Source organism: Procambarus clarkii, chromosome 9 (assembly GCF_040958095.1).
Source record: "Procambarus clarkii isolate CNS0578487 chromosome 9, FALCON_Pclarkii_2.0, whole genome shotgun sequence".
NCBI classification, from domain to species: Eukaryota; Metazoa; Arthropoda; class Malacostraca; order Decapoda; family Cambaridae; genus Procambarus; species Procambarus clarkii.
The window spans coordinates 10722850-10748913 of NC_091158.1; the positions used below are offsets into that span (position 1 = coordinate 10722850).

Below are 26064 nucleotides of genomic sequence, written 5' to 3' on the forward strand. Positions count from 1 at the left end.
AATGACCACGTTTGAAACGTCTGGGACGATAGTCTGTAGGAGTGACACGCAGTTATTCAGTACCTGGTCCAGTATGTTGAGTCTTATCTTGGGAGGGCGCGTGGGACTAGTGTCCGGGATTGAGCCAGTGTCAAGATTGTAGCCTCGCGTACAGTAAATACAAATTACTATACATCAATAAGAATCCATATAATAATAATGTTGTTAGTGCCATAATATAATTTTACTTATATAAAGTACATTTGAAACATGATAGAGGAGCATTCCTAGGTACACATTCAATTATTGAGATTTAACTAAATTCACAGACTAGCCTATAACAAACTTACTTTGAAGACATAGCTCATGAAACAGGGATCTGATTTCAACAGAATATAAATTGGGTGCCAACATGGTTTCTCGTTGCGACAGTAATTCCTTAATAATGTAAAAAATCCAGTTAAGAGCATTCTTGTTTTTCCTGTAGATTTATTAATTTATTGTATACAAAAAACCTGCTACAGTATTATATACATCACTCATTTGTAAGTTGTATTTTCTTACAATCAGGTTCATATTTCTAGCAAAGTTTGAATGGCTGGTGACAAGCGAATGCTTGAAAAAAGAAAAAGAAAAAAGAGCTATTGGTGACTGCTGGACGGCTGATTCCCCTCAGCCATAAAGTATATCATTAGTTTGTGAATTATTTTTTTCAAGTGTAGGTGTGAACATCAGACTGGACCTGTGACTGCAATGGGTGCGAGGATAAACTCCTGAAATACGCCTTCAACATTTCCTCCATTCACGATGTAGCTTACCAAGGCAAACATTTTGAGGGTCCCATAGTTCACTAACCATCATAAAGCTAATAAGAACTGAGGAAGACAGGAAACTGGTGGTCTAATGACCTATGCGAAACAGCTTGGTCTTACAGGGTGTAGGTTAAGGGCTGGTATTATTGGTGCATAAATAGATGAAAGGTAGAAATAAAGCGGATTAAAGTCGTACTAAAAACAAAGTAGAGACAAAAGCGACAATTTGTTCAAATTAGACAAATTTTAATTTGTAATGGAAAGAGATATGATTTCATTTGGCAGTAGAAGAGAAGATGAGCAAAACAAATCTGAAGCGCCACTGAAGCCAATAGCGTGTTAAGATTCAAGAATAGCCTAGCTTGAATATATATCTTAGTAAACACCATTAGGTGTAAACAGAGCATGGATCAGTACGCCTACTAGGCAGTTGTTTAGACATTTTCCAATAATCTTCTCTTATCTTAGTGCTTCTTTACATACACTATTAATGTATTTACATACACTATTAATGTATGAAGATAATTGTCATAAATAGGTATTTATGTAGCTACTCTGAACTGTTTGAAGGGCTACATAGCTTATGTCAAGAGCCTGCTATGTGATGCTAAAATTCCCCATCCCACAGGATGATTAGCCGTACGGGGACCTGTTATCTATAGCCTGACTGGCAAACTTGAGGTGCATTATGAGGGCATCCTCAAAAACACGAGAATTGATAAAGTAACTGGTGAGAGTGAGAAGACTGTTGTCCCTCACAGCCTCGCACCACACACACTTCTGTTGAGTATTTGATCACAGACATCACCCATTATTCTCTCGTGTATAAATGATGAACTCAGCTCTAGGGGGAACTAAATAATGCCAACAGTTTAACTTACTGTAATTAGTAAATATAAAATAACTGAAACAAATGCGCTCAAGTAGACTTACCCTAGAAACCACAGATTATAGTTTATGAGGTGAACGTATCTATTCGGTAAATCTCGGTGCATCGCATGCTATACGTGGCTATTATATCCACTCACTCACACACACACACATACACACACCCCGGTGTTAGCTCCACCCGTGGCAACACATGTTGACGCACTGCTTGATGCAAGCGAGTGTATGAGCGCTGCCACCCGGCACACTGGGTAAGACACAAGGTGCGCGCTACATACATACTCACCTCACTCCCCACGCTCCCACGTTGCCAACCGCCTCTTTTCCTCTACTCTCCTGCTATTATCTGACCTGGTGTGTGTCGTATAATACCGAATTGCAGGTGTTGGAGGCGTGATTCGTTCGTGTGTTGAGACGGACAGTGGAGTGAGATGCGTTGGTGAGTGCGAAGCTCCCAACATCATCGAAGGTTAGTGAACTGATGAAGCCAGTTGGTTATTTATTTCTTCAATCTGTCTATTTCGCTCTCTAGTTGGAAAAGTATTATAATAACATGAAGCTCTTTGAGATTTGTGGATCGACAGTGATGTTGTTACAGTTGGGATGCACTCAGAAAGCAGCCAAGATAAAGGCATTTAGTTCAACTCCTCAGGTGCTAGTCGGCAACCCTCTCAAAGGTATTCCAAGCACTCCATTAAAAACGGACTTTTGCTTTTCTGTGGTAGATTAAGAGTGTGGTTGTGGCAGGGGGGAGGAGGGAGGACTGATTACAAGGTTTACACAGACAAGAGGAATAGGGAAGGCGGGTAATAAAGACAAGAGGTGTCTAAAGGAGACTAGGGTTAGTGCACCACAGAGACTTACAGAAGGAAGTGAGGAAGGACCTTTACCTGCCAGTCGCTATATGGCGCCAATATTATCCCCATGGCAGAATACACACTTATCAGCCCTGAATCAGTCTTGCTGTGCAAGACTAGGTAAACCAAGCCTTAATTTGCCTAAATTATTGCAACTTAAAAAAGTTTAGATAGTTACGCGTTTTCCAACTTATCTCGACAAGAAAACGATTATCAATACGTAGATATTATATGAATATAACAGTAGTGCTGATGTACAGAATATGGCTACCTTGTGGTGGATCCGAGGCTCAACATGTCCGCGGCCCGGTCTCTGACCAGGCCTCCTGGTTGGTCGTCTGGTCAACCAGACTGTTGGACGGGACTGCTCGCAGCCTGACGTTAGAATCACAGCCTGGTTGATCAATTATCCTTTCAACAAGGCTGTCATTCAAATGTCAGGCATATATTTATGGTGTAGTGCCATAATCAATACCTAATTGTGGTGTAGCACCATGGTCAGTACCTGTGGTGTAGCACCATGGTCAGTACCTGTGGTGTAGCACCATGGTCAGTACCTGTGGTGTAGCACCATGGTCAATACTTGTGGTGTAGCACCATGGTCAGTACCTGTGGTGTAGCACCATGGTCAGTACCTGTGGTGTAGCACCATGGTCAGTACCTGTGGTGTAGCACCATGGTCAATACTTGTGGTGTAGCACCATGGTCAGTACCTGTGGTGTAGCACCATGGTCAGTACTTGTGGTGTAGCACCATGGTCAATACTTGTGGTGTAGCACCATGGTCAATACTTGTGGTGTAGCACCATGGTCAGTACTTGTGGTGTAGCACCATGGTCAATACTTGTGGTGTAGCACCATGGTCAATACTTGTGGTGTAGCACCATGGTCAATACTTGTGGTGTAGCACCATGGTCAGTACTTGTGGTGTAGCACCATGGTCAGTACCTGTGGTGTAGCACCATGGTCAATACTTGTGGTGTAGCACCATGGTCAGTACCTGTGGTGTAGCACCATGGTCAGTACTTGTGGTGTAGCACCATGGTCAATACTTGTGGTGTAGCACCATGGTCAATACTTGTGGTGTAGTACCATGGTCAATACTTGTGGTGTGGCACCATGGTCAATACTTGTGGTGTAGTACCATGGTCAATACTTGTGGTGTAGCACCATGGTCAATACTTGTGGTGTAGCACCATGGTCAATACTTGTGGTGTAGCACCATGGTCAATACTTGTGGTGTAGCACCATGGTCAATACTTGTGGTGTAGTACCATGGTCAATACTTGTGGTGTAGCACCATGGTCAATACTTGTGGTGTAACACCATGGTCAGTACTTGTGGTGTAGCACCATGGTCAGTACTTGTGGTGTAGCACCATGGTCAATACTTGTGGTGTGGTACCATGGTCAATACTTGTGGTGTAGCACCATGGTCAATACTTGTGGTGTAGCACCATGGTCAATACTTGTGGTGTAGCACCATGGTCAATACTTGTGGTGTAGCACCATGGTCAATACTTGTGGTGTAGCACCATGGTCAATACTTGTGGTGTAGCACCATGGTCAATACCTGTGGTGTAGCACCATGGTCAGTACCTGTGGTGTAGCACCATGGTCAGTACCTGTGGTGTAGCACCATGGTCAGTACCTGTGGTGTAGCACCATGGTCAGTACCTGTGGTGTAGCACCATGGTCAGTACTTGTGGTGTAGCACCATGGTCAATACTTGTGGTGTAGCACCATGGTCAATACTTGTAGTGTAGCACCATGGTCAGTACTTGTGGTGTAGCACCATGGTCAGTACTTGTGGTGTAGCACCATGGTCAATACTTGTGGTGTAGCACCATGGTCAATACTTGTAGTGTAGCACCATGGTCAGTACTTGTGGTGTAGCACCATGGTCAGTACTTGTGGTGTAGCACCATGGTCAATACTTGTAGTGTAGCACCATGGTCAGTACTTGTGGTGTAGCACCATGGTCAATACTTGTAGTGTAGCACCATGGTCAGTACTTGTGGTGTAGCACCATGGTCAATACTTGTGGTGTAGCACCATGGTCAATACTTGTGGTGTAGCACCATGGTCAATACTTGTAGTGTAGCACCATGGTCAGTACTTGTGGTGTAGCACCATGGTCAGTACTTGTGGTGTAGCACCATGGTCAATACTTGTGGTGTAGCACCATGGTCAGTAACGATAATAAGTAAGAAAATAACGTATCATAAATAAATATAAACTTATTCATTCCCCCTAAATACATCACTGTTACGAATCCCGGCAGACACCTGTAATTAAGAGAAACAAGACTACGAGACCTTATATCCCTACTGCCCGAACTCAGCCAATCACGTTTATCTTCACCGTTGCATTCCACACAATAAATTTCTTCCACATCACTTCTTCCAAAAAAAATTATGAGTAATGGATGTCTCTCGAGCTGCCTTTTTGAGGCATATCTCAGCGAATCCACACAAACAAACTATGGAAACACCCACCGTGTGTGTACTTACCTAGAACATCTTCAAAGTCGTATTCCTCTGGGTCACATCTTTCCTGTTGGGGAGAGAGAGATGCTGTGATCAGTGTCAGTATACAGGGAAGGTGAGAGAGAGATGCTGTGATCAGTGTCAGTATACAGGGAAGGTGAGAGAGAGAGAGAGACTGTGATCAGTGTCAGTATACAGGGAAGGTGAGAGAGAGAGACTGTGACCAGTGTCAGTATACAGGGAAGGTGAGAGAGAGAGACTGTGACAAGTGTCAGTATACAGGGAAGGTGAGAGAGAGAGACTGTGACCAGTGTCAGTATACAGGGAAGGTGAGAGAGAGAGACTGTGACAAGTGTCAGTATACAGGGAAGGTATACTGACACTGATGGTTGATGAGAAATGAATGACCGAAAGATAAGGTCAAAATGTCTTGAACCGTTTTAGCGTGTGAGAGTGTCGGAGCCCCGGGCCCCCGGGCTCTGGTCTGGGAGGTAATTGGGGAAGGGAGAGGGGGGGGTGTGGATCTGCCTGGGAGGGGAGTTGGGGTGGGAGGGAGATAAGTGGCTCAGGAGAAGGAGATGGGGGAAGGAAGTAGCCCCGGAGGGAGGGAGGGAAGTGGCCTCAGAGGGAGGGAGGGACGACCACCTCCCTCCCTCTCAGGCCTCTCAGGCCTGAGAGGGAGGGAGGGAGGGACGTGGCCTGGGAGGGAGGGAGGGAGGGAAGTGGCCTGAGAGGGAGGGAGGGAGGGGAGAGGGAGGGAGGGAAGTGGCCTGAGAGGGAGGGAGGGAAGTGGCCTGAGAGGGAGGGAGGTAGGGGACCAGGGCTCACCTTGCCCAACCAGCCATCGTCAGGTCAGGTACCATTTAGCGTGCTCATGTTAACATCACGTTCCAGCACATTTTTCTTCAAATATCCGGTGAATGTTTAGTTTGTGGTCCCACGTTCCATTACGTATATTTGTCCAGGTTTTGACCGTAAGTTCTCCAAACGGGGGCTTTCTGAGCTCAAGTATATTTAGAACATATTATCTCTAAAACTTGGAATATCTAAAACTTGTATTTTTATGCTAGATTATATACTTTTTAATCCTCATTATATTGTTGAATACGACGCTCTGATTGTTCATAATTATTTTGCGTGATTTTATTTGAACGATTTGCAATGACTAAACTTCGACAGTGTATAATACACATTCCTATCTCAGGGTCGTTCTCAGAATTTTTCTCATTATTAAGTGTTTTCTCATTAATGTTTTCTAATAATTAATTGTTCTTTCTCAGAGTCGAGTAGTTATATCTCCGAATGCTTGCTTTCCACCCTTTAGTGTATGTTAATAATTCCCCATGTTCTTAACTAGGTCACCTGTACACCTAAATACACCGTGAGATTATAACTGGTCATAACACAGGCCAGGACACGTGTTGTGATACATCTAACATATCCTCTACAACATCAATAATAATTACAAAAAATATAAGAAAGAAAAGAATAAGATGTTATGGAAAAATGGTTTAAATCACACTAATCATGTAGGCAGAGGTCGGCTGGCAGGGGTGACAAGCAGGTTGGCAGACGGGCAGGCTGTCTGGTTGACAGGCAGGCAGGCTGTCTGGCTGACAGGCAGGCAGGCTGTCTGGCTGACAGGCAGGCAGGCTGTCTGGTTGACAAGTTTGTCTAACAAGTAAGAAGTGTGACTGGGAGGTAGGAAGTATAGAGAAGAGCAGGCAGACACGTAGATAGGCAAACAGGCAGGCAGGTAAACAAACAGCTTACCAAGCAGGCAGACAGGCAACGAAGCATCAAGAAAGGCAACCAAGAAGGTAGACAGGCAGACGAACAGACACGTAGACAAGCAAACAGCTAAACACGTAGGCAGTGAAACGGGTAAATAGGGAAACAGACAATCAGGTAGGTAAGCTCGCAAACACAGACACACAGACAGTCAAGTAGGCAGACAGACCTATAATTCTAAGCCTTCGAACATTGTGTACATATATCGCGAAAGAGGAAACACCACACATAACATAAATTGGTCTTACATGATGAAAGAGAGGGGGTGTGGGTAGCGTTTGTGGGTGTGTGGGTGGTGTTTGTGGGTGTGTGGGTGATGTTTGTGGGTGTGTGGGTGGTGTTTGTGCTTGTGTGGGTGCATTCTGTCTGGGTCTGTGTAAGTGGGCAGGTGGGAGGAGAGTATTGGTAGATTGTTGGAAAGCGTGGTGGATAGGTGGTGTGGGTGGGTGAGTGCCTCTGTGGGTACAAAACAGTCAGGGAAGCAGTGCCAATTGTATAGGTGTCGGACCTCTGCGGGGACTCACAAAAGCCTGTCATTCCTTATACTGTTTCTATATATATCTTACGTCTTAAACCCTTAGAAGTGAAAAGAGTTACATTGCTTATGTTTGCACACACACTTTACACCCACGTTTATCATCCCTAAAGTCTAACCATGGATAGGTTTCCTTCTTTTCCACATTTATTCAGTCCAAACACCTTAACAGGGATACAAGTTAGATTTCAAACCACCATTACTTTCTGAATTGCACATGGATCCAGTTTGAAAATTTGAACTAGAGGACAGTCGAAAAACAACTTTTGTCACTTTCACTGTGATCATTATCAGTCTCCTGTATGTTATTCTTCTTACACTCCTCATATTGTTTACGATAGAAGGAAGTCAATGTTGTTTGCTTAGAAGCCACAATGGGGTTGTTTGTGAGAAAAAATGCTTCTGTATTAGAAATCCCGGGACCACCAGCCACCACTTTACTAATGCCACTGAAACACACAGGCAGAGTTGCCAACTCAGTATTTCACACGACGCCACAACCACCACAAAAAGCACTAAATTATATAAAAGTTGTGTGTAGCAGTTTTGTCGTTTTACCTTGCCTAGTATTTAACACTAAAATATGCTATTGTATGAATAAAGAATACCTGGCTAATGAAACTACTGTTAAAAGCCATGAACATTATTGCTGAATATTGGTGTCTAAAGTGGTAGGTTGGCAACTGTCTCATACCGTTTGTCTCACGTAAATGGACAGGAAGCGTTCACCCGCGTCGGGTATTATGTGTACACATTCCTACCAGTATAATTCAGCCTATTGACTTTTTAAATATTTAAATATTAAATAAAAATATATATTATTGAATCTTTAAAAAAAGAAGAAATATCATAACATTATTAACTTATTAATGATGTAATACTAATATATGTAATACAAATATTTTCCTGCCACGATCCTGACCAATGAGGTGATAAACTCTCAGGACTCGCCGCGAAAGATTTAATTTAAAACTGACAGTCCTTTATACATATATGAGCACACTGGCCGTGACACTAGCGGGGGCCTCTGGTGGGGAGCACACCTGGGGCCAGATTCACGAAGCAGCTACACAAGTACTTACGAACGTGTACATCTTTTCTCAATTTTTGACGGCTTTAGTTACATTTATTAAACAGTTTACATGCATGCAAACTTCCCAATCTACTGTTGTTATTGTTATAAACAGCCTCCTAGTGCTTCGGAGCTCATTAACTGTTTAATAATTGTAAACAAAGCCGCCAAAGATTGAGAAAAGATGGACAGGTTCGTAAGTGCTTGCGTAACGGCTTCGTGAATCTGGCCCCTGGATGCTATGGGGTGGAATTACTATAAGAGAGGGACAGCTATAGGGCAGGAACAACAAGTAACTTTTGGCCATATTGTCCAATTTCAATGAGTCATTGTAGCAATAGTGATATTTAGTAATAGTATAAGTAGTAATAGTGACTGTAGTGATAACAATAGTAGCAGCAGCAGTAGTAATAATAATAATAATAACATAGGATAAAAACCCTCACTTGTGTATTTGTGAAATTTATGTAAGGAATTTACAGCAAGTCTTTCGCACTCTCCTGAGTGCTTATCACGGTCTGAGTGTGTGATGACGACGAGACTTATATCACAACGTCTAATGATTAGACGTTATTATGTCTGTGAAAAGACCTAACACTTACTACTACTACTACTACTACTACTACTACTACTACTACTACTACTACTACTAATAATAATAATAATAATAATAATAATAATAATAATAATAATAATAGTCCTGTGATAGAGGCACAAATTTCAATTGTCAGACTCAAAACATCGTGGCATCAATCATGTTAACTAAGCGACGTCTCGACGCACGAAGAGGAATGACGTCACAAGGCAAGGTGAGTAAATGACGTCACAAGTCAAGGTGAGTAAATGACGTCACAAGGCAAGGTGAGAAAATGACGCCACAAGTCAAGATGAGTAAATGACGCTACAAGGCAAGGGGAGAAAATGACGCCACAAGTCAAGATGAGTAAATGACGCTACAAGGCAAGGGGAGAAAATGACGCTACAAGGCAAGGTGAGTAAATGACGTCACAAGGCAAGGTGAGAAAATGACGTCATAAGGCAAGGTGAGTAAATGACGTCACAAGGCAAGATGAGTAAATGACGCTACAAGGCAAGGGGAGAAAATGACGTCACAAGGCAAGGTGAGAAAATGACGTCATAAGGCAAGGTGAGTAAATGACGTCACAAGGCAAGATGAGTAAATGACGCCACAAGGCAAGGTGAATAAATGACGTCACAATGCGGAAAACGGGTTAATGGGCCATTACACCCGAGCGTCAGAGATCCGGGAGACTATTACTGAGGTATTCAGTGGTGGGAAGCTGTATACCGCTTCCTGGTCACGGGTGTATAACGGCAGTACATGAATACCAGCCAAGAAGGTTTGATGTATGATTTTCATGTATACATATAGTTCTATACGTACATGTGTATGTGAAACAGGCATGTGTGTGCGTGTGTGTGTGGGTGTGTGTGTGTGTGTGTGTGTGCGAGCGTGTGTGTGACTTGTTATCCGAGACCAAATTACACACCTGTTACTAAAACAATAGTCCTTTCACCCCCCCCTCCCTCCCCGCTCTCCTCAACCCCCTCCCCCACATGACCCCACGCACGCAAACACACCCACTGACTGACCCCACGCACGCAAACACACTCACTGACTGACCCCACGCACGCAAACACACTCACTGACTGACCCCACGCACGCAAACACACCCACTGACTGACTCCACGCACGCAAACACACCCACTGACTGACTCCGCGCACGCAAACACACCCACTGACTGACCCCACGCACGCAAACACACCCACTGACTGACTCCACGTACGCAAACACACCCACTGACTGACTCCACGCACGCAAACACACCCACTGACTGACTCCACGCACGCAAACACACCCACTGACTGACCCCACGCACGCAAACACACCCACTGACTGACTCCACGCACGCAAACACACCCACTGACTGACTCCACGCACGCAAACACACCCACTGACTGACCCCACGCACGCAAACACACCCACTGACTGACCCCACGCACGCAAACACACCCACTGACTGACCCTCCCACCCCCCATGACCCCACGCACGCTAACACACCCCCGTGCAGTGTGCATATGAGGAGAGCCTACGGGGATTAAACCTCACGTTGCTGGAAGACAGAAGTTAGTGGAGACATGATCATTACATACAAAATTCTCACAGGAATTGATGAAGACAGTTTATATAACACACGCACAAGGGGACACAGGGGGAAACTGAGTACCCAAATGAGCCATATAGAGATTAGAAAGAACTTTTTGTGTCAGAGAAGTTAACAAATGGAATGCATTAGGCAGTGATGTGGTGGAGGCAGACTCCATAAACAGTTTCAAATGTAGATATGATAGAGCCCAGTAGGCTCAGAAATCTGTACACCGGTTGACTGACAGTTGAGAGGCGGGACCAAAGAGCCGAAGCTCAACCCCTGCAAGCACAACTACGTAAGTACACACACACACACACACACACACACACACACACACACACACACACACACACACACACACACACACACACACACAGATTACAAGGGATTACAGATGGAAAGAGCTGAACAAAGCATTGAGAAGATTTTCAGGTTAGGCTGGTACAACAAGGATAGAGACCTGGCTGATAAAGATAGTGTTTACAAACAAGACGATAAAGGAGGAAATTCTAGCAAAGAAGAGCCAACTGCTAAATGTAAGAGGCCACAAAAAAGTATTCCTCCAGAGGAACATGATGAGGGAGGAGAGAGCCATGGCGACAGATGCAAGGAGGAAGCGCAGGGAGAATGGGGAAAACCAGGGAACCACAGCCCCTAATACAACATTCCCTGAGGAGGGGTTAACGCCCAACCAGCATCTCAGCAACACCAGAGAGAAGGGCAACACCCCAACCTTCCTCCCCACCCCAAACCCTCCCTGTCCCCACTCAAATGCTCATTCAAAACCCCCATACCCACCCTGTCACCCCTCCAACATTCCCCACACTGTCCCTCCTCACCCTTTCCCTCCAGTGTTCTCCCTCCCCTTTCAACCCATACCCTCCCTGTCCTCCCTCCCCTCACCCCATATCCTCCCTTTCCCCCCTCACCCCATATCCTCCCTGTCCCCCCTTCCCCATTATCCCATACCCTCCCTGTTCCCCCTTCCCTTGACCCCCAACCCCCTCACCTCAGAATCCTCTGAGATCCTGTTAACCATTTCACAAATCTTCACATCCTATGGAACAACTTCCTCCACCAGCAGAAAGCTCACCAAAAAGGGGACATGAGAATGAACAGAAGAAAGTGAGCTTCAAGGCAATGTACACTAACATAGATGGGATTACAAATAAAACAAATGTACTTGGAGAACGGGCACTAGAGGAAAACCCAGACATAATAGCACTCACAGAAACAAAGCTAACGAAAACCATAGTAAATACAGTGTTTCCACAGGAATACTGTGTAGAAAGGAAAGAGAGGGAAGGAAGAGGTGGAGGTGAAGTAGTTCTGCTGATAAGAAAAGGCTGGAGTTTTGAGATGGTTATCCAGGGCTGTGAAGGTTTCAGTGACTACATAACAGGTTCTATAGAAATCGGAGGACAAAAACTTATAGTAGTGTTCATATATAACCCCCCACCAAATGACAGAAGACCCCAGACAGAAATATGATAGAAACAACATGACTACCATTTCTATAATAGAGAGAGCACCTTCTGTCGCTAGCAGGAATGGATCAGGACTACTAATGATGGGAGACTTCAAGCACTAGGAAGATAGATTGGGAGAACAGACACCCACATGAAGAGCTAAGCTACTGGACGTGGCAACAAGAAACTTTCTAAGCCAACACATCAAGGGACCGACAAGACTGAGAGGAGACGATGAACCAGCCATGATTGATCTGATATTCACCCCGAATGAGTCGGATATAAGGGAAGTTAAGTTTGAAGTCCCCTTGGGAACGAGTGATCACAGTGTATTGCTCTTTGAGTACCTGGAAGAGCTAGGAGTAATCTCCCCCCAAACAGAACTTGAAAACAAGGGGCTGGCGTACCGAACGTGAAATTATGAGATGAGAAAATTCCTAAGGGATATACCATGGGACACAGAACTCAGACCTAAGTCCATACAAGACATGATGAACTGTCACCTAAGAGTGTCACGAAGCAGTAAACAGCTTTATTCCGGCCCAAAAGGAATAACTAAGAAGCAAAAGAAGAATCCGTGGTTTAATTGGGCATGTATGGAAGCAAAGAAACTGAACAAAAGGGCGTGGAGGAACTTCCGGAATAACAGAACACCAGAAATAATAGAGAGAGAGAGATACCAGAAAACCAGGAATGAGTACGTTGGTGTGAGAAGAGAAGCAGAGAAAAAGTATGAAAATGATACAGCAAATAAAGCCAAGACCGAACCAAAGCTGCTCCCCAGTCACATCATGAGAAAAACAACAGTGAAGGAACAGCTGATGAAGCTTAAAACGGGTGAGGAAAGGTACACAGAGAATGACAAAGAGGTGTGAGAAGAACTTAACAAGAGATTCCAGGGGCCTGACAGCTGAGTGGACAGCGCTTTGGATTCGTAGTCCTGAGGTTCTGGGTTCGATCCCCGGTGGAGGCGGAAACAAATTGGCAGAGTGTCTTTCTCTCTGATGCCTCTATTCACCTGGCAGTAAATAGGTACCTGGAGTTAGACAGCTGCTACGGGCTGCTTCCTGGGGATGTGTAACTGGGGCGCGGGGACGCTAAGCCCCGAAATCATCTCAAGATAACTTCAAGGTCTTCACAATAGCTCTATATTGTCTATGGACAGTCCCTGCACTTGGAGTACCTCATAAAAGGCTGGTGCATAAGCTGGAGAAACAAGCAGGAATAACTGGTAGTGTGTTCTAGTGGATAAAGAGGTACCTAAGCAATAGGAGGCAGAGAGTTACAGTGAGGGGTGAACCTTAGATTGGTGTGAAGTCACCAGTGGAGTCCCACAGGTCTCTGTACTCGGACCTATCCTGTTTCTGATATACGTAAATGATCTTCTAGAAGGTATTGACTCATTCCTCTCAATGTTTGCTGATGATGCCAAAATTATGAGAAGGATTAAGGCAGAAGAGGACAGCTTAAGGTTTCAAGATGACCTGGGGACAAACTGAAGGAATCGCCCAACAAATGGTTGCTAGACTTTGACCCGAACAAATGTAATGTGTAGGGAGCAGAAGGCCAGATACAAGGTATCGATTGGGAGATGAAATTATTCAAGAATCAGAGAGAGAAAGATCCGGGGGTTGATATCACACCAGACCTGTCCCCCGAAGCACATATCAACAGGATAATATCAGCGGCATATGCCAGGTTGGCCAAAAAAAGAACGGCATTTGGAAACTTGAGTAAGGAATCATTCAGAACTTTGTATATCACATATGCCAAACCAATCCTGGAGTATGCAGCTCCAGCATCGAGTCCATATCTAGTCAAGCATAAGGCTAAACTGGAGAAGGTTCAAAGGTTTGACACCAGACTAGTCCCCAGACTGAGGGGCATGAGCTACGAGGAGAGACTACAGGAATTAAACCTCACGTCGCTGGAAGACAGAAGAGTTCAGGGAGATATGATCACCGAATACAAGATTCTCAAGGGAATTGATAGGGTGGATAAAATAGATTATTTAACACAAGGGGGCACATGCACTAGGGAGAGAGAAAGATAAGGCCTGTTATAACCGGTTAACCCTACCTAAGTGTTTATTTACATACACACATACATATGCACGCACACACGACTTTTGAAAGAGGTCATGACTCATGTTTACCTACAATGATAAGCATGTACTTTAATCTGGAAGACATGTTTAGTGTGATAAACGCCACAGGCAGGAGTTGGTCTGTTGTTGTTCTGATATAACTATGTTTTGGCTGAACACTGAAGTAAGGCGGAGAAACTTAAACTGAATTGTTCTGTTTTACAATGTCAGAAATATGTACATTTTAAATTTTATGAAAATTGAACTGTTCATAAGAAACTTATGAGAGCGAACTAAGGCGAGAAACAAGAGCTGGAGCTTGGTAACTGCCTTGATCTCATTTACTACTTCTGAAATATGACTGTTTTAAATTTCGGAGGAATAGGGTAGATAATAACGAAAGTACAAGAGTGAAATAGGACAGAGGACAAGAGCTGGAGCTCGGTAACTGAATTATTATATTTTACTACTTCGAAAAAACTATGTTTAAAATCTCGGGGAAATGGGGCTGTTAATAAAGAGTTTATCAAAGACAACTAAGGCGAAGGACAGGAGCTGGAGCTAAGTAACTATTTTCTTTTCTTACTTCGTCTAAAATATGAATGTTTACAATTTCAGGAAAATTGAACTGTTAGTTGCGAAATTACACCTATAAACGTATAGAGCCAGGTTCAAAAACTAACATTTAGCACTGGCAATTACTTAACAAACTCCTAATGAACATATTCTCTGAAAACGGACTTCCTCCGACCTTAACTTTACTCTTAAACGGGTAAAGCATAGGTGTAAATTTTCTTACATTCCTTACGCATTTTCCTTACAAATATTCAATGCGCCCACTTCGGGCATTGATCCGCGGAATTAAAATTTGACGTGATAAATTAATTAACGAACTCCTAATGAGCATATTATCTGAAAATAGATTTGATACGATTTTACCCAAATCGGGACTCTACCAAAATTAATCCCTAAAAATGGAGATCGCATACCAGCAAATTTGTCTAGGTTTTACCATATATTGACCATTTATATTTGACAATTTACCCTTTAAAGGGGGGACCGCTTAGCACTCATTTTTTGTAAAATAAAAAATGCACGCTAAGCAGTCTCTCCTACTACTCTGCTAGGGACCAGTTCTATTTTTAATATACGTGAACATGTCTACAGGAGTGGAGTCCTATATGTTGACGTTCGCGGATGATGCGAAATTAATGAGACAAGTTATAACAGATGAGGATTGTAGGATACTCCAAGAGGACTTGAACAAGATGCAGAGATGGTCAGAGAAATGGTTACTGGAGTTCAACACGAGCAAGTGTAAAATTATGGAAATGGGACTAGGTGACAGGAGACCAAAGGGCCAGTACACCAATGAAGGGAAACTACGTTCCTGTGGCGACTCGAGAAAGGGACTTGGGAGTGGACATAACACCAAATCTAGCTCCTGAGGCACATATAAATCGGATAACGACAGCAGCGTACTTTATGTTAGCAAAAGTTAAAACGTCATTCAGAAACCTAAGTAAGGAGGCATTCAGAGCACTTTACACTGCCTATGTGAGACCAGTCTTAGAGTATGCAGTGCCATCATGGAGCCCCACCTAAAGAAACACAGAAGGAAACTGGAAAAGGTTCAAAAGTTTGCGACGAGGCTAGTCCCGGAGTTGAACTGTCAACATATCCAATCTCATGAACGGAGTTACATGAGATGGGATATGGAGAACAACTGAAGGAACTGAGCCTGACACGCAATTGGTATAAGTTAAGTGAGAAGGCGGTGGATGCCAAACACGTCATATGACAAAGAGTACTGGAAAGACGGGACACCACGAGTGTAGCTTTCATTCTTTAACTACTTAAGTAACTACTCTTAAATAATTACACACACACACATATGCCCAAACTCTTACAACTAAAGTCATTTAGGGACGTCAGAACAATCCTGGACATCCAGAGGCGCTTAACCAGTGTCAGTGAGAGAGTCACGACACACGTGGACATACAGAGGCGTTAAACTATTGTTAGCGAGGGTGTTGGGGCATACCTGGACATGTATAATTGCTTAGTTAATGTCAGTGAAGGTGTCAGAAGTATCTGGACATGTAGAGGTGTTAATACACTACCTAGACATGCACAGGAGCACACCTAGTGAAGGTGTTAGGACATACCTGGACATGTAGATTTGCGTATCCAGAGCGAGGGGAGCGTGTTCCCATTATCTGCCTGTTTCATCCTTCGTCTGTGAAGAAAAAACACAAAAGTGTCACTAATATGGATTTTCTGGTTAAATATTAATATGTGCGTATGAATGCACGCCCCTCCCCTCCCTCCTCCCCCCCCCACACACACACATACATCCTACACCCCCAAACTCTACAAACCCAGAGGGGAGTAGGGAACTCTCCAAAAGCAGTTCGGCAGCCCAGAGAGAGGAGCATCACTCCCACCTTTCATCCAATGAAAGTTCTCCTTGCCCCAACCCCTCCCAGCCCCCCCCCCCCACTAAATGCCCACACAGCCCCCCCCCCCACTCTTCCCCTACCCCCTTCTCCCCCATCATTTGAATCATGCCACACATCAGCATCCTCCGAACCCATGTTAAGTATCGCACAGCACGCCAACCCCACCCAAGCGGCCCAGTCCATGGAACAACTGTCTGCACCAGTGGAACAGACAGCAAGAGTAAGAGTAAGTGAGGATGGACAGATGAAAGTAAGCTTCAAAGTGATGTACACAAACATCGATGGGATTACAAATAAGACAAGTGAACTTGGAGAAAGGACACAAGAAGAAAACCCAGATGTAATAGTACTCATAGAAACTAAACTGTCAGGCATTATAACAAATGCAGTGTTCCTGCAGGACTACTATATAATTAGGAAAGAGAGGGAGGGAAGAGGAGGAGTGGCCCTGCTGGTGAGGAAGTCATGGAGCTTCGATGAGATGAACATCTCAGGTTGTGAAGATTACAGAAACTACATAGCAGGCACTATAACAATGGGAGGAAGAAGGATAATTTCAAGTTATTGAAATTACCAGAGATGAGGTTAGGAGATATCTGCTCGATCTAGTTGTAACTAAGGCTGTTGGACCTGATGGAATCTCACCACGGCTGCTAAAAGAGGGGGCACTTTGCATGCCACTATCTATGGTGTATAACAAGTCACTGGAGACAGAAGATCTACCAGTTAGAAGACAGCTAATATAGTCCCAATATACAAAAAAGAGGATAAGCAGGAGGCCCTAAACTAAACTAAACTTGTATACCATGCAAGTTGATGGAGAAGATCGTGAGAAAAAACCTGGTAGCACATCTGGAGAGAAAGGACTTTGTAACACACCACCAGCAAGGGTTCAGGGATGGCAAGGCGTGTCTCACAGGTTTAATAGAATTCTATGACCAAGCAACAATTATTAAGGAAGAAATAGAAGGATGAGCAGACTGCATTGTTTTGGACTGTCAGAAAGCGTTTGACACAGTACCCTATAAGAGACTGTTGCATAAGTTGGAGAAACAAGCTGGAGTAAGTGATAAGGTGCTCCAATGGATAAGGGAGTACCTAAACCATAGGAAGCAGAGGGAGATATTGTGAGGGGATGAGACCTCAGACAGTCGTGATGTCACCAGTGGAGTATCACAGGGTTCTGTACTCGGCCCATTCTTGTTTCTGATATACGTGAATGATCTTCCAGAAGTATAGACTCATTCCTTCCAATGTTTGCTGATAATGCTAAAATTATGAGAAGGATTAAGATAGATGAGGACTGCAAGAGGCTACAGTATGACCTGGACAAACTGAGGGAATGGTCCAACAAATGGCTACTAGAGTTTAACTCGAGCAAGTGCAAAGTGATGAAGATAGGTGTAGAGAGCAGGAGGCCAAACACAAGGTACCAGCTGGGAGAGGAAATCCCTTAACCTGTCAGTGTGGGGAGTCGTGAATACCAGAGATTAGTCTAGTCGTCGTATGTTGGGTTTTATGTAGGGACTGGCAGTCCACTCTGTAACCCGGTGACCACAATTGACCGAGGTAGTCTAACTGGAGCAGCAGCAGGTGGCAAATGTTAATCGAGGTCTTCAAGATCATGAGGGATGTCAAACGGCTCTTTTGATATAATGCATTTCCATTTAGAAACAAGTTCTTAACGTCCACATAAACAATATTCCAATCAACTTGATACACGGGCGTCTGTGTGCCTTTATTTTTATAAGCAGTTAGTGAGTAAGAACATAATCAAATGTTTTCTAAAAATATACCTATATATATAAATATATATAGGTATATATTGTATAAACCTTCCTTTTGTGGAACGTATTAAATATGTTTTGCAATAAATCAACAAGACTGGTCAAACATGAGCGATTACTTTGAAAACCATGTTTGGGGATCTGTTAATTAGATGAGGATTAAAGGTTGCACTATGTCGTCTCCCATTATTGTTCTTATGAGTATACCGGCTTCTGGCGGATAGCTGAATGGCCCATTACAAGCCTTGCTCTCTTCTTTATATACTAGTATACCATTTGCAAGTTTCCATTCATGTGGAAGTGTTCCTGTCTCGAGTGACTTATTGAAAAGTTCCATTCTCTTCCTTATTATTTTATTGTCTTTTTCGATAAACGAGATTTTTTTTCTTAACTATCTTATCATTTCATTATTCCATCATTTTGATTTGAGGGATAATTTCGACCATTTGTTTCACAGTGGAACATGAACACTTTCTGATCAGTTATACACGCTCCTAAACGTGCTTCCGAGCTCCGTCCATGCTATGTTCTAGGACGCTTGCCTCAGTAGACCTCCTACTGATGTTCTCTGTGATACATCGCCTTAATGTGATTTATTTGTGTAAGAAATATAGTTCCTAATTTATCCCCAAGAAGTGCAGTAAATGTAATCCACGTGTAACATTGTCCCCCACGCCTTACAAATGCCAGCGGTAAAGCGAACACTGCAGTTCTTTATGTCAAATTTGTATATCATCAATTACGTTATTTCCTTTTAAGGGTAAAATTATCACTTTCATTGAAAATCTTATCACTTGCATAACTTCCACACGTTCTTTAAATTTCACAATCACCGTTGTATTGCCTTCTCAGGATGTGTTCTCACTAAAATCACTGGCTCCTTCCTGCACCTTTAAGAAGATGCCATGTTACCCAAACTAACCGTTTATCCTCCAAGATGAATTCAGGGTCGAATATATAAGAATATATAAATATAATTTGCTTCGAGAGCTTCTCTTTTTCCCTCTGGTAATTCGATATAAATTTCTTGATATTCTTCCTGGGATAGAAACTCAAGCTTCCATAGACCCTTCCTTTAAGTAACGTCTATTGACACCTTCCTTGCTATGATCTCCCCCCCCCCCTCTCTCTCTCCTAGGTGTACATGAGCTAAGGAACGGAAGTTTCCACCTCCGTTCTCCATCACGTTCCTGTGCAAGTCGTTGAGCTTGCGCGTGCCTGTTGTCGACATCTGTTCGTGTGTTCTCCAATATATCGGCGTTGTTCTTCAATCTCTTGTCATCTCTACTAATATCACTATTTCACTGTCACGTTCAACACTTTGCCTAGTCATCTCCCGTCTTCCGCTTCTGATATACAAACCCAATAATTTATGAATACAAACTGAATAAGTTCTAGAGACAACCTGAATAAGCCCAGATTCAGAAAAGATCTTGATAAATACTGGTTTGGGAATTGGGTTACAGGCTGGATTATTTCAAGCGTAGGTTAGATATAGATATGAATGAGTTTGGTTGTGTATAAATATTACCTCCCTCGCATGGGTCAATAGGCTATCTACTTCCTATAACTCTTAGGCTCTTATAAGAAGCCAATGTCTTCTTTTCCATATCTTCGATGCTGTTACATGCCTTGGCCCCCAGGATGGTGCAAGGAACGTCGCATATTGTATTAATCAGAGTCCTTGTGTGTAGACTGAGCAGAGTGCATAAACTATGCCCACTGGGAGTGGGAGACGCTACCTCCTCACACCACCATTATCTGCCCACAACTGTACACGGCTAAATCACCTGTCTTAATTATATTCAACTATTGATATCGAACAAGTATTGCATAGTGAGATGCATTGAAAATGGTACATTCTGTGCGATTTTCATTCACTCTGGTGACACCCAAAAACAAAGACTATCTGAATGACCTCTTAGCTAACACTACGACGACTAGAGAGTGAGGCAGAGTGAAGAGTAATCCATCTTGCGCTAGACAGATGGCATGACTTGGGGGGTGTACCACACCCCCAAGTCATGAGGTACCAGGTGGTGGTGTACCTCACCTAGTACCACTCACGCCCTCCGCCACCTGCACCACCACCAGGGGCGTCCACTCTCAGTACAGTATTAGGCCTTCAAACTGTCCCCAGGCAGAGTTACCGAGACCTGGTTAAAACACGTAACGTGAACAACAAATGCGTGTCGCCATAGACTAATCTGAACCTGACATTGGGAACTACTGCATAACGACTAGCTCGGAGTGTGGCCAATATTCTCCGTCACCACTCTAGAAGTTACAGGATGACCTGGACAATCTACTGGAGTAGGCAAACAAATGGTTGCTAAACTTCAATCACAGCAAGTGTAAGGTAATGAAGATGGGAAAGGGAGAAAGGAGACCAGAAGGTATCTACATCATATGGGGGAAGGCAACTACAGGAACCGGATATAGGAGGATTTGGAAGTGGACATAATTTCAACATTATCTCAAGAGGCACACTTAAACAAAGTAACATCGGCAGCATATTGGACGCTGGTAAACATTGGAAACACAAATAAGTCGAATAAATATAAAGAAACACTTGAACCCCGAACGGGTGGTCAAGAAGTGGAAAGACTGAAAGAAGTCGTGGACGCCTCCTTCATCCTCAACTTTAAAGCTAGATTCGATCAAAGATTCGACCGTCAGAATAGAAAATTTTAATGCATTAGGTGCAAAAAGGCTAGTAGGCGGTGCACAGAGAGCTAAACCTCACTTCCCTGTAGCCACTGATTAATTGTTCTGATTAATTTTGGGTAGCATAAGCACCACCACCTCTAACATCACCACCACCACCTCTAACATCACCACCACCACCACCTCTAACATCACCACCACCACCTCTAACATCACCACCACCACCTCTAACATCACCACCACCACCACCTCTAACATCACCACCACCACCTCTAACATCACCACCACCACCACCTCTAACATCACCACCACCACCACCTCTAACATCACCACCACCACCACCTCTAATATCACCACCACCACCTCTAACATCACCACCACCACCACCTCTAACATCACCACCACCACCACCTCTAACATCACCACCACCACCTCTAACATCACCACCACCACCACCTCTAACATCACCACCACCACCACCTCTAACATCACCACCACCACCACCTCTAACATCACCACCACCACCACCTCTAACATCACCACCACCACCACCTCTAACATCACCACCACCACCACCTCTAACATCACCACCACCACCTCTAACATCACCACCACCACCTCTAACATCACCACCACCACCACCTCTAACATCACCACCACCACCACCTCTAACATCACCACCACCACCTCTAACATCACCACCACCACCACCTCTAACATCACCACCACCACCACCTCTAACATCACCACCACCACCACCTCTAACATCACCACCACCACCACCTCTAACATCACCACCACCACCTCTAACATCACCACCACCACCACCTCTAACATCACCACCACCACCTCTAACATCACCACCACCACCTCTAACATCACCACCACCACCACCTCTAACATCACCACCACCACCTCTAACATCACCACCACCACCTCTAACATCACCACCACCACCACCTCTAACATCACCACCACCACCACCTCTAACATCACCACCACCACCTCTAACATCACCACCACCACCTCTAACATCACCACCACCACCTCTAACATCACCACCACCACCACCTCTAACATCACCACCACCACCTCTAACATCACCACCACCACCTCTAACATCACCACCACCACCACCTCTAACATCACCACCACCACCTCTAACATCACCACCACTACCTCTAACATCACCACCATCACCACCTCTAACATCACCACCACCACCTCTAACATCACCACCACCACCTCTAACATCACCACCACCACCTCTTACATCACCACCACCACCTCTAACATCACCACCACCACCACCTCTAACATCACCACCACCACCACCTCTAACATCACCACCACAACCAACTCTAACATCACCACCACCACCACCTCTAACATCACCACCACCACCACCTCTAACATCACCACCACCACCTCTAACATCACCACCACCACCTCTAACATCACCACCACCACCTCTAACATCACCACCACCACCTCTAACATCACCACCACCACCTCTAACATCACCACCACCACCTCTAACATCACCACCACCACCTCTAACATCACCACCACCACCTCTAACATCACCACCACCACCTCTAACATCACCACCACCACCTCTAACATCACCACCACCACCACCTCTAACATCACCACCACCACCTCTAACATCACCACCACCACCTCTAACATCACCACCACCACCTCTAACATCACCACCACCACCACCTCTAACATCACCACCACCACCTCTAACATCACCACCACCACCTCTAACATCACCACCACCACCTCTAACATCACCACCACCACCACCTCTAACATCACCACCACCACCACCTCTAACATCACCACCACCACCTCTAACATCACCACCACCACCTCTAACATCACCACCACCACCTCTAACATCACCACCACCACCACCTCTAACATCACCACCACCACCACCTCTAACATCACCACCACCACCTCTAACATCACCACCACCACCTCTAACATCACCACCACCACCACCTCTAACATCACCACCACCACCTCTAACATCACCACCACCACCACACCTCACATCACACCCCGAGCCTCCTCATCTTCTGGTGTGTGGTTTAGTCTTCTAAACATAAATGAGTACAATAAGTTAGGTAAGAAAATCTAACAGGAAAAGCAGCTTTTGTCAGTACAGATGGAGGAAGTTACACAGGGAATAGAACAGTGCAAGAAGGATATGCAACTCACCTATGCACAAGTGGCCATGGAGAAGGACAAAATAGAACAAGGAGTAAAGGAAGTCAAATACTGCAGCAATCAGGATAAAACAAACATTAGGCTGGAAGTCAGAAAGGAACTGGTGCAAAACACAGTCGATCGAAGTAAGTCCCTATTAATTTTGGATAGCATAGAAAAGGAGATAACATCTAGGTCAGACAGAGCCGTAGAAGAATCGAAAGAAGTAGATACAATTGTTGGGCTCGTGGAAGGTCTTACAACCAAAGAGAATGTCTGCAACTACAGGAGAATTGGCAGATACGAAAAATGGAAAGATCGACCTTTAAGGATCACCCTAAACGGTGCAAAACAGATGGAAGGAGTACTAAGGAATTTTAGGAAATTACAAAGTGATAAGGGAGGAAAATTATGATCATTAAGACAAGATCTTTCAAAAGAAGACAAGGAGAAGCTGAAACTGAACCTTGTAGAGACAAAATGTCTAAATGAGAGCAGGAACGAAGAAGAAATCAATTATTTTTCAACAAGGTGGTTAGGGGTAGGCAAGCCAGTGAGATGGTATAAAAAGGTAAACCAACAAAATCACAAGAGAAAGGGGGAATGAAGAATAAGAAGAGATGAAACATGTTCCTGACCATTATATACACCAACATAGATGGAGTGAGATCAGAGATACTGGAGTGAAGTGATGTAATACAGCTGCAGACGCCAGACATTGTTGCACTCAGGGAGACAAACCTTGAAGATGATATTTTAAATGAGGTCATATTCCCAAGGGGCTACTCAGTTTGGAGACAGGACAGAACAATTTGGAAAGGCGGTGGTGTTGCTGTGCTGGTGAAAGAATACCTAAAGGTGAACGAAATAATGATTGCCAATCCACGAGAAGTTGACCTAATAGCACTGGAGATCTGCAATAAGAATGATAAACTAATAATCATAAATGCATACAGTCCACCGCCAAGCAACACATGGATAAAGGAATAGCTGGATAATAAACGAGAGGGTCTTATAACAATAGTGAGAGAGATTATAGCGAGAGCTGATAAAGATAGGATCACGACTGTTGGTAGTCGGTGACTTCAACTTGAAATACATAGACTAGGAGTCATATGAAGCTGGAGAAAAAGATATAATAACAGACAGACAGTATGGTTTTCGATCTGGAAGATCCTGTGTAACGAATTTACTCAGTTTCTATGATCGAGCCACAAAGATTTTACAGGAAAGAGATGGTTGGGTTGATTGCATCTATCTGGACCTAAAAAAGGCTTTTGACAGTTCCACATAAGAGGTTGTTCTGGAAACTGGAACATATTGGAGGAGTGACAGGTAGACTTCTAATATGGCTGACAAATTTTCTAACTGACAAAAATATGAAGGCAGTAATCAGAGGCAATGTATCGGACTGGAGAAATGTCGCAAGTGGAGGACCACAGGGTTCACCTCTTGCACCGGTAATGTTCATTGTCTACATAATCGATCTACTAGTTGGAATACAGAATTGTATGAACATGTTTGCTGATGATGCTAAGATAATAGGGAAGATAAGAAACTTAAATGATTGTAATGCCCTTCAAGAAGACCTGAACAAAATAAGTATATGGAGCACCAGTTGGCAAATGGAATTTAATGTGAATGTCATATTATTATTGTTAATTTAATGTGTGAATTTAATGTGAATGTCAATGTTATGGAATGTGGAATTGGAGAACATAGACCCCCCCCCCAAACAACTTATAAATTATGTGAGAAATCTTTAAAGAATTCTGATAAAGAAAGAGATCTAGGGGTTATCTTGAGATCTTGAGGTTATCTTGAGATGATTTCGGGGCTTAGTGTCCCCGCGGTTCGGTCCTCGACCAGACCTCCTTTTTTATGCACACCCCCAGGAAGTAGCCCGTAGCAGCTGTGTAACTCAAAGGTACCTATTCACTGCTAAGTGAACAAGTGCATCAGGGTGACAGAAACTGTGCCCATTTGTTTCCGCCGCCACCGGGAATCGAACCCGAAATCTTGGGACTACGAATCCCGAGCGCTGCCCACTCAGTTGTCAGGCCACTATAAGTGTAGCTTATGCTACACCTTCTAACTTCAGAATTGCTTTTAAATACATAGATGGCGAAATACTAAAGAAATTGTTCACAACTTTTGTTAGGCCAAAGCTAGAATATGCAGCGGTTGTGTGGTGCCCATATCTTAAGAAGCACATCCACAAACTGGAAAAGGTGCAAAAGACATGCTACTAAGTGGCTCCCAGAACTGAAGGACAAGAGCTTCGAGGAGAGGTTAAAGGCATTAGATATGCCAAAACTAGAAGATAGAATAAGAAGAGGCGACATGATCACTACGTATAATAGTAACGGAAATCTATATAACTGATATGGAAGACTTCCTGAGTACCTGGAACTTCGAGAACAAGAGGTCATAGATTTAAACTAACTAAACAAAGCTGCCGAAGAAATATAAGAAAATTCACTTTCGCAAACAGAGTTGTAGACGGTTGGCACAAGTTAGATGAGAAGGTGGTATCTTGAGGTTATCTTGAGATGATTTTGGGGCTTTAGTGTCCCCGCGGCCCGATCCTCGACCAGGCCTCCACCCACAGGCAGCAGCCCGTGACACCTGACTAACACCCAGGTACCTATTTTACTGCTAGGTAACAGGGGCATAAGGTGAAAGAAACTCTGCCCATTGTTTCTCGCCGGCGCCCGGGATCGAACCCGGGACCACAGGATCACAAGTCCAGCGTGCTGTCCGCTCGGCCGACCGG

The 26064-nt window shown here is 44.0% G+C and overlaps 1 protein-coding gene across 2 annotated transcripts in view; it reads right to left on the reverse strand.

Annotated features, from left to right (window-relative positions):
* The window catches only part of LOC123766248 (uncharacterized), a 123203-nt gene that overhangs the window by 64353 nt on the left and 32786 nt on the right, over positions 1 to 26064 (reverse strand). The window contains exons 3-4 of one of the 2 annotated variants that reach the window (XM_045755289.2): positions 16318 to 16388; positions 5048 to 5090 (exon numbers count right to left, since the gene is read on the reverse strand). In XM_045755289.2, the coding sequence (XP_045611245.1) occupies positions 5048 to 5090; positions 16318 to 16365 (91 nt within the window). In that variant the 5' untranslated portion in view covers positions 16366 to 16388. Of the gene's footprint in view, positions 1 to 1724; positions 1940 to 5047; positions 5091 to 16317; positions 16389 to 26064 lie in introns of those variants that run through there. The other variant, XM_045755290.2, reaches the window with a different exon arrangement.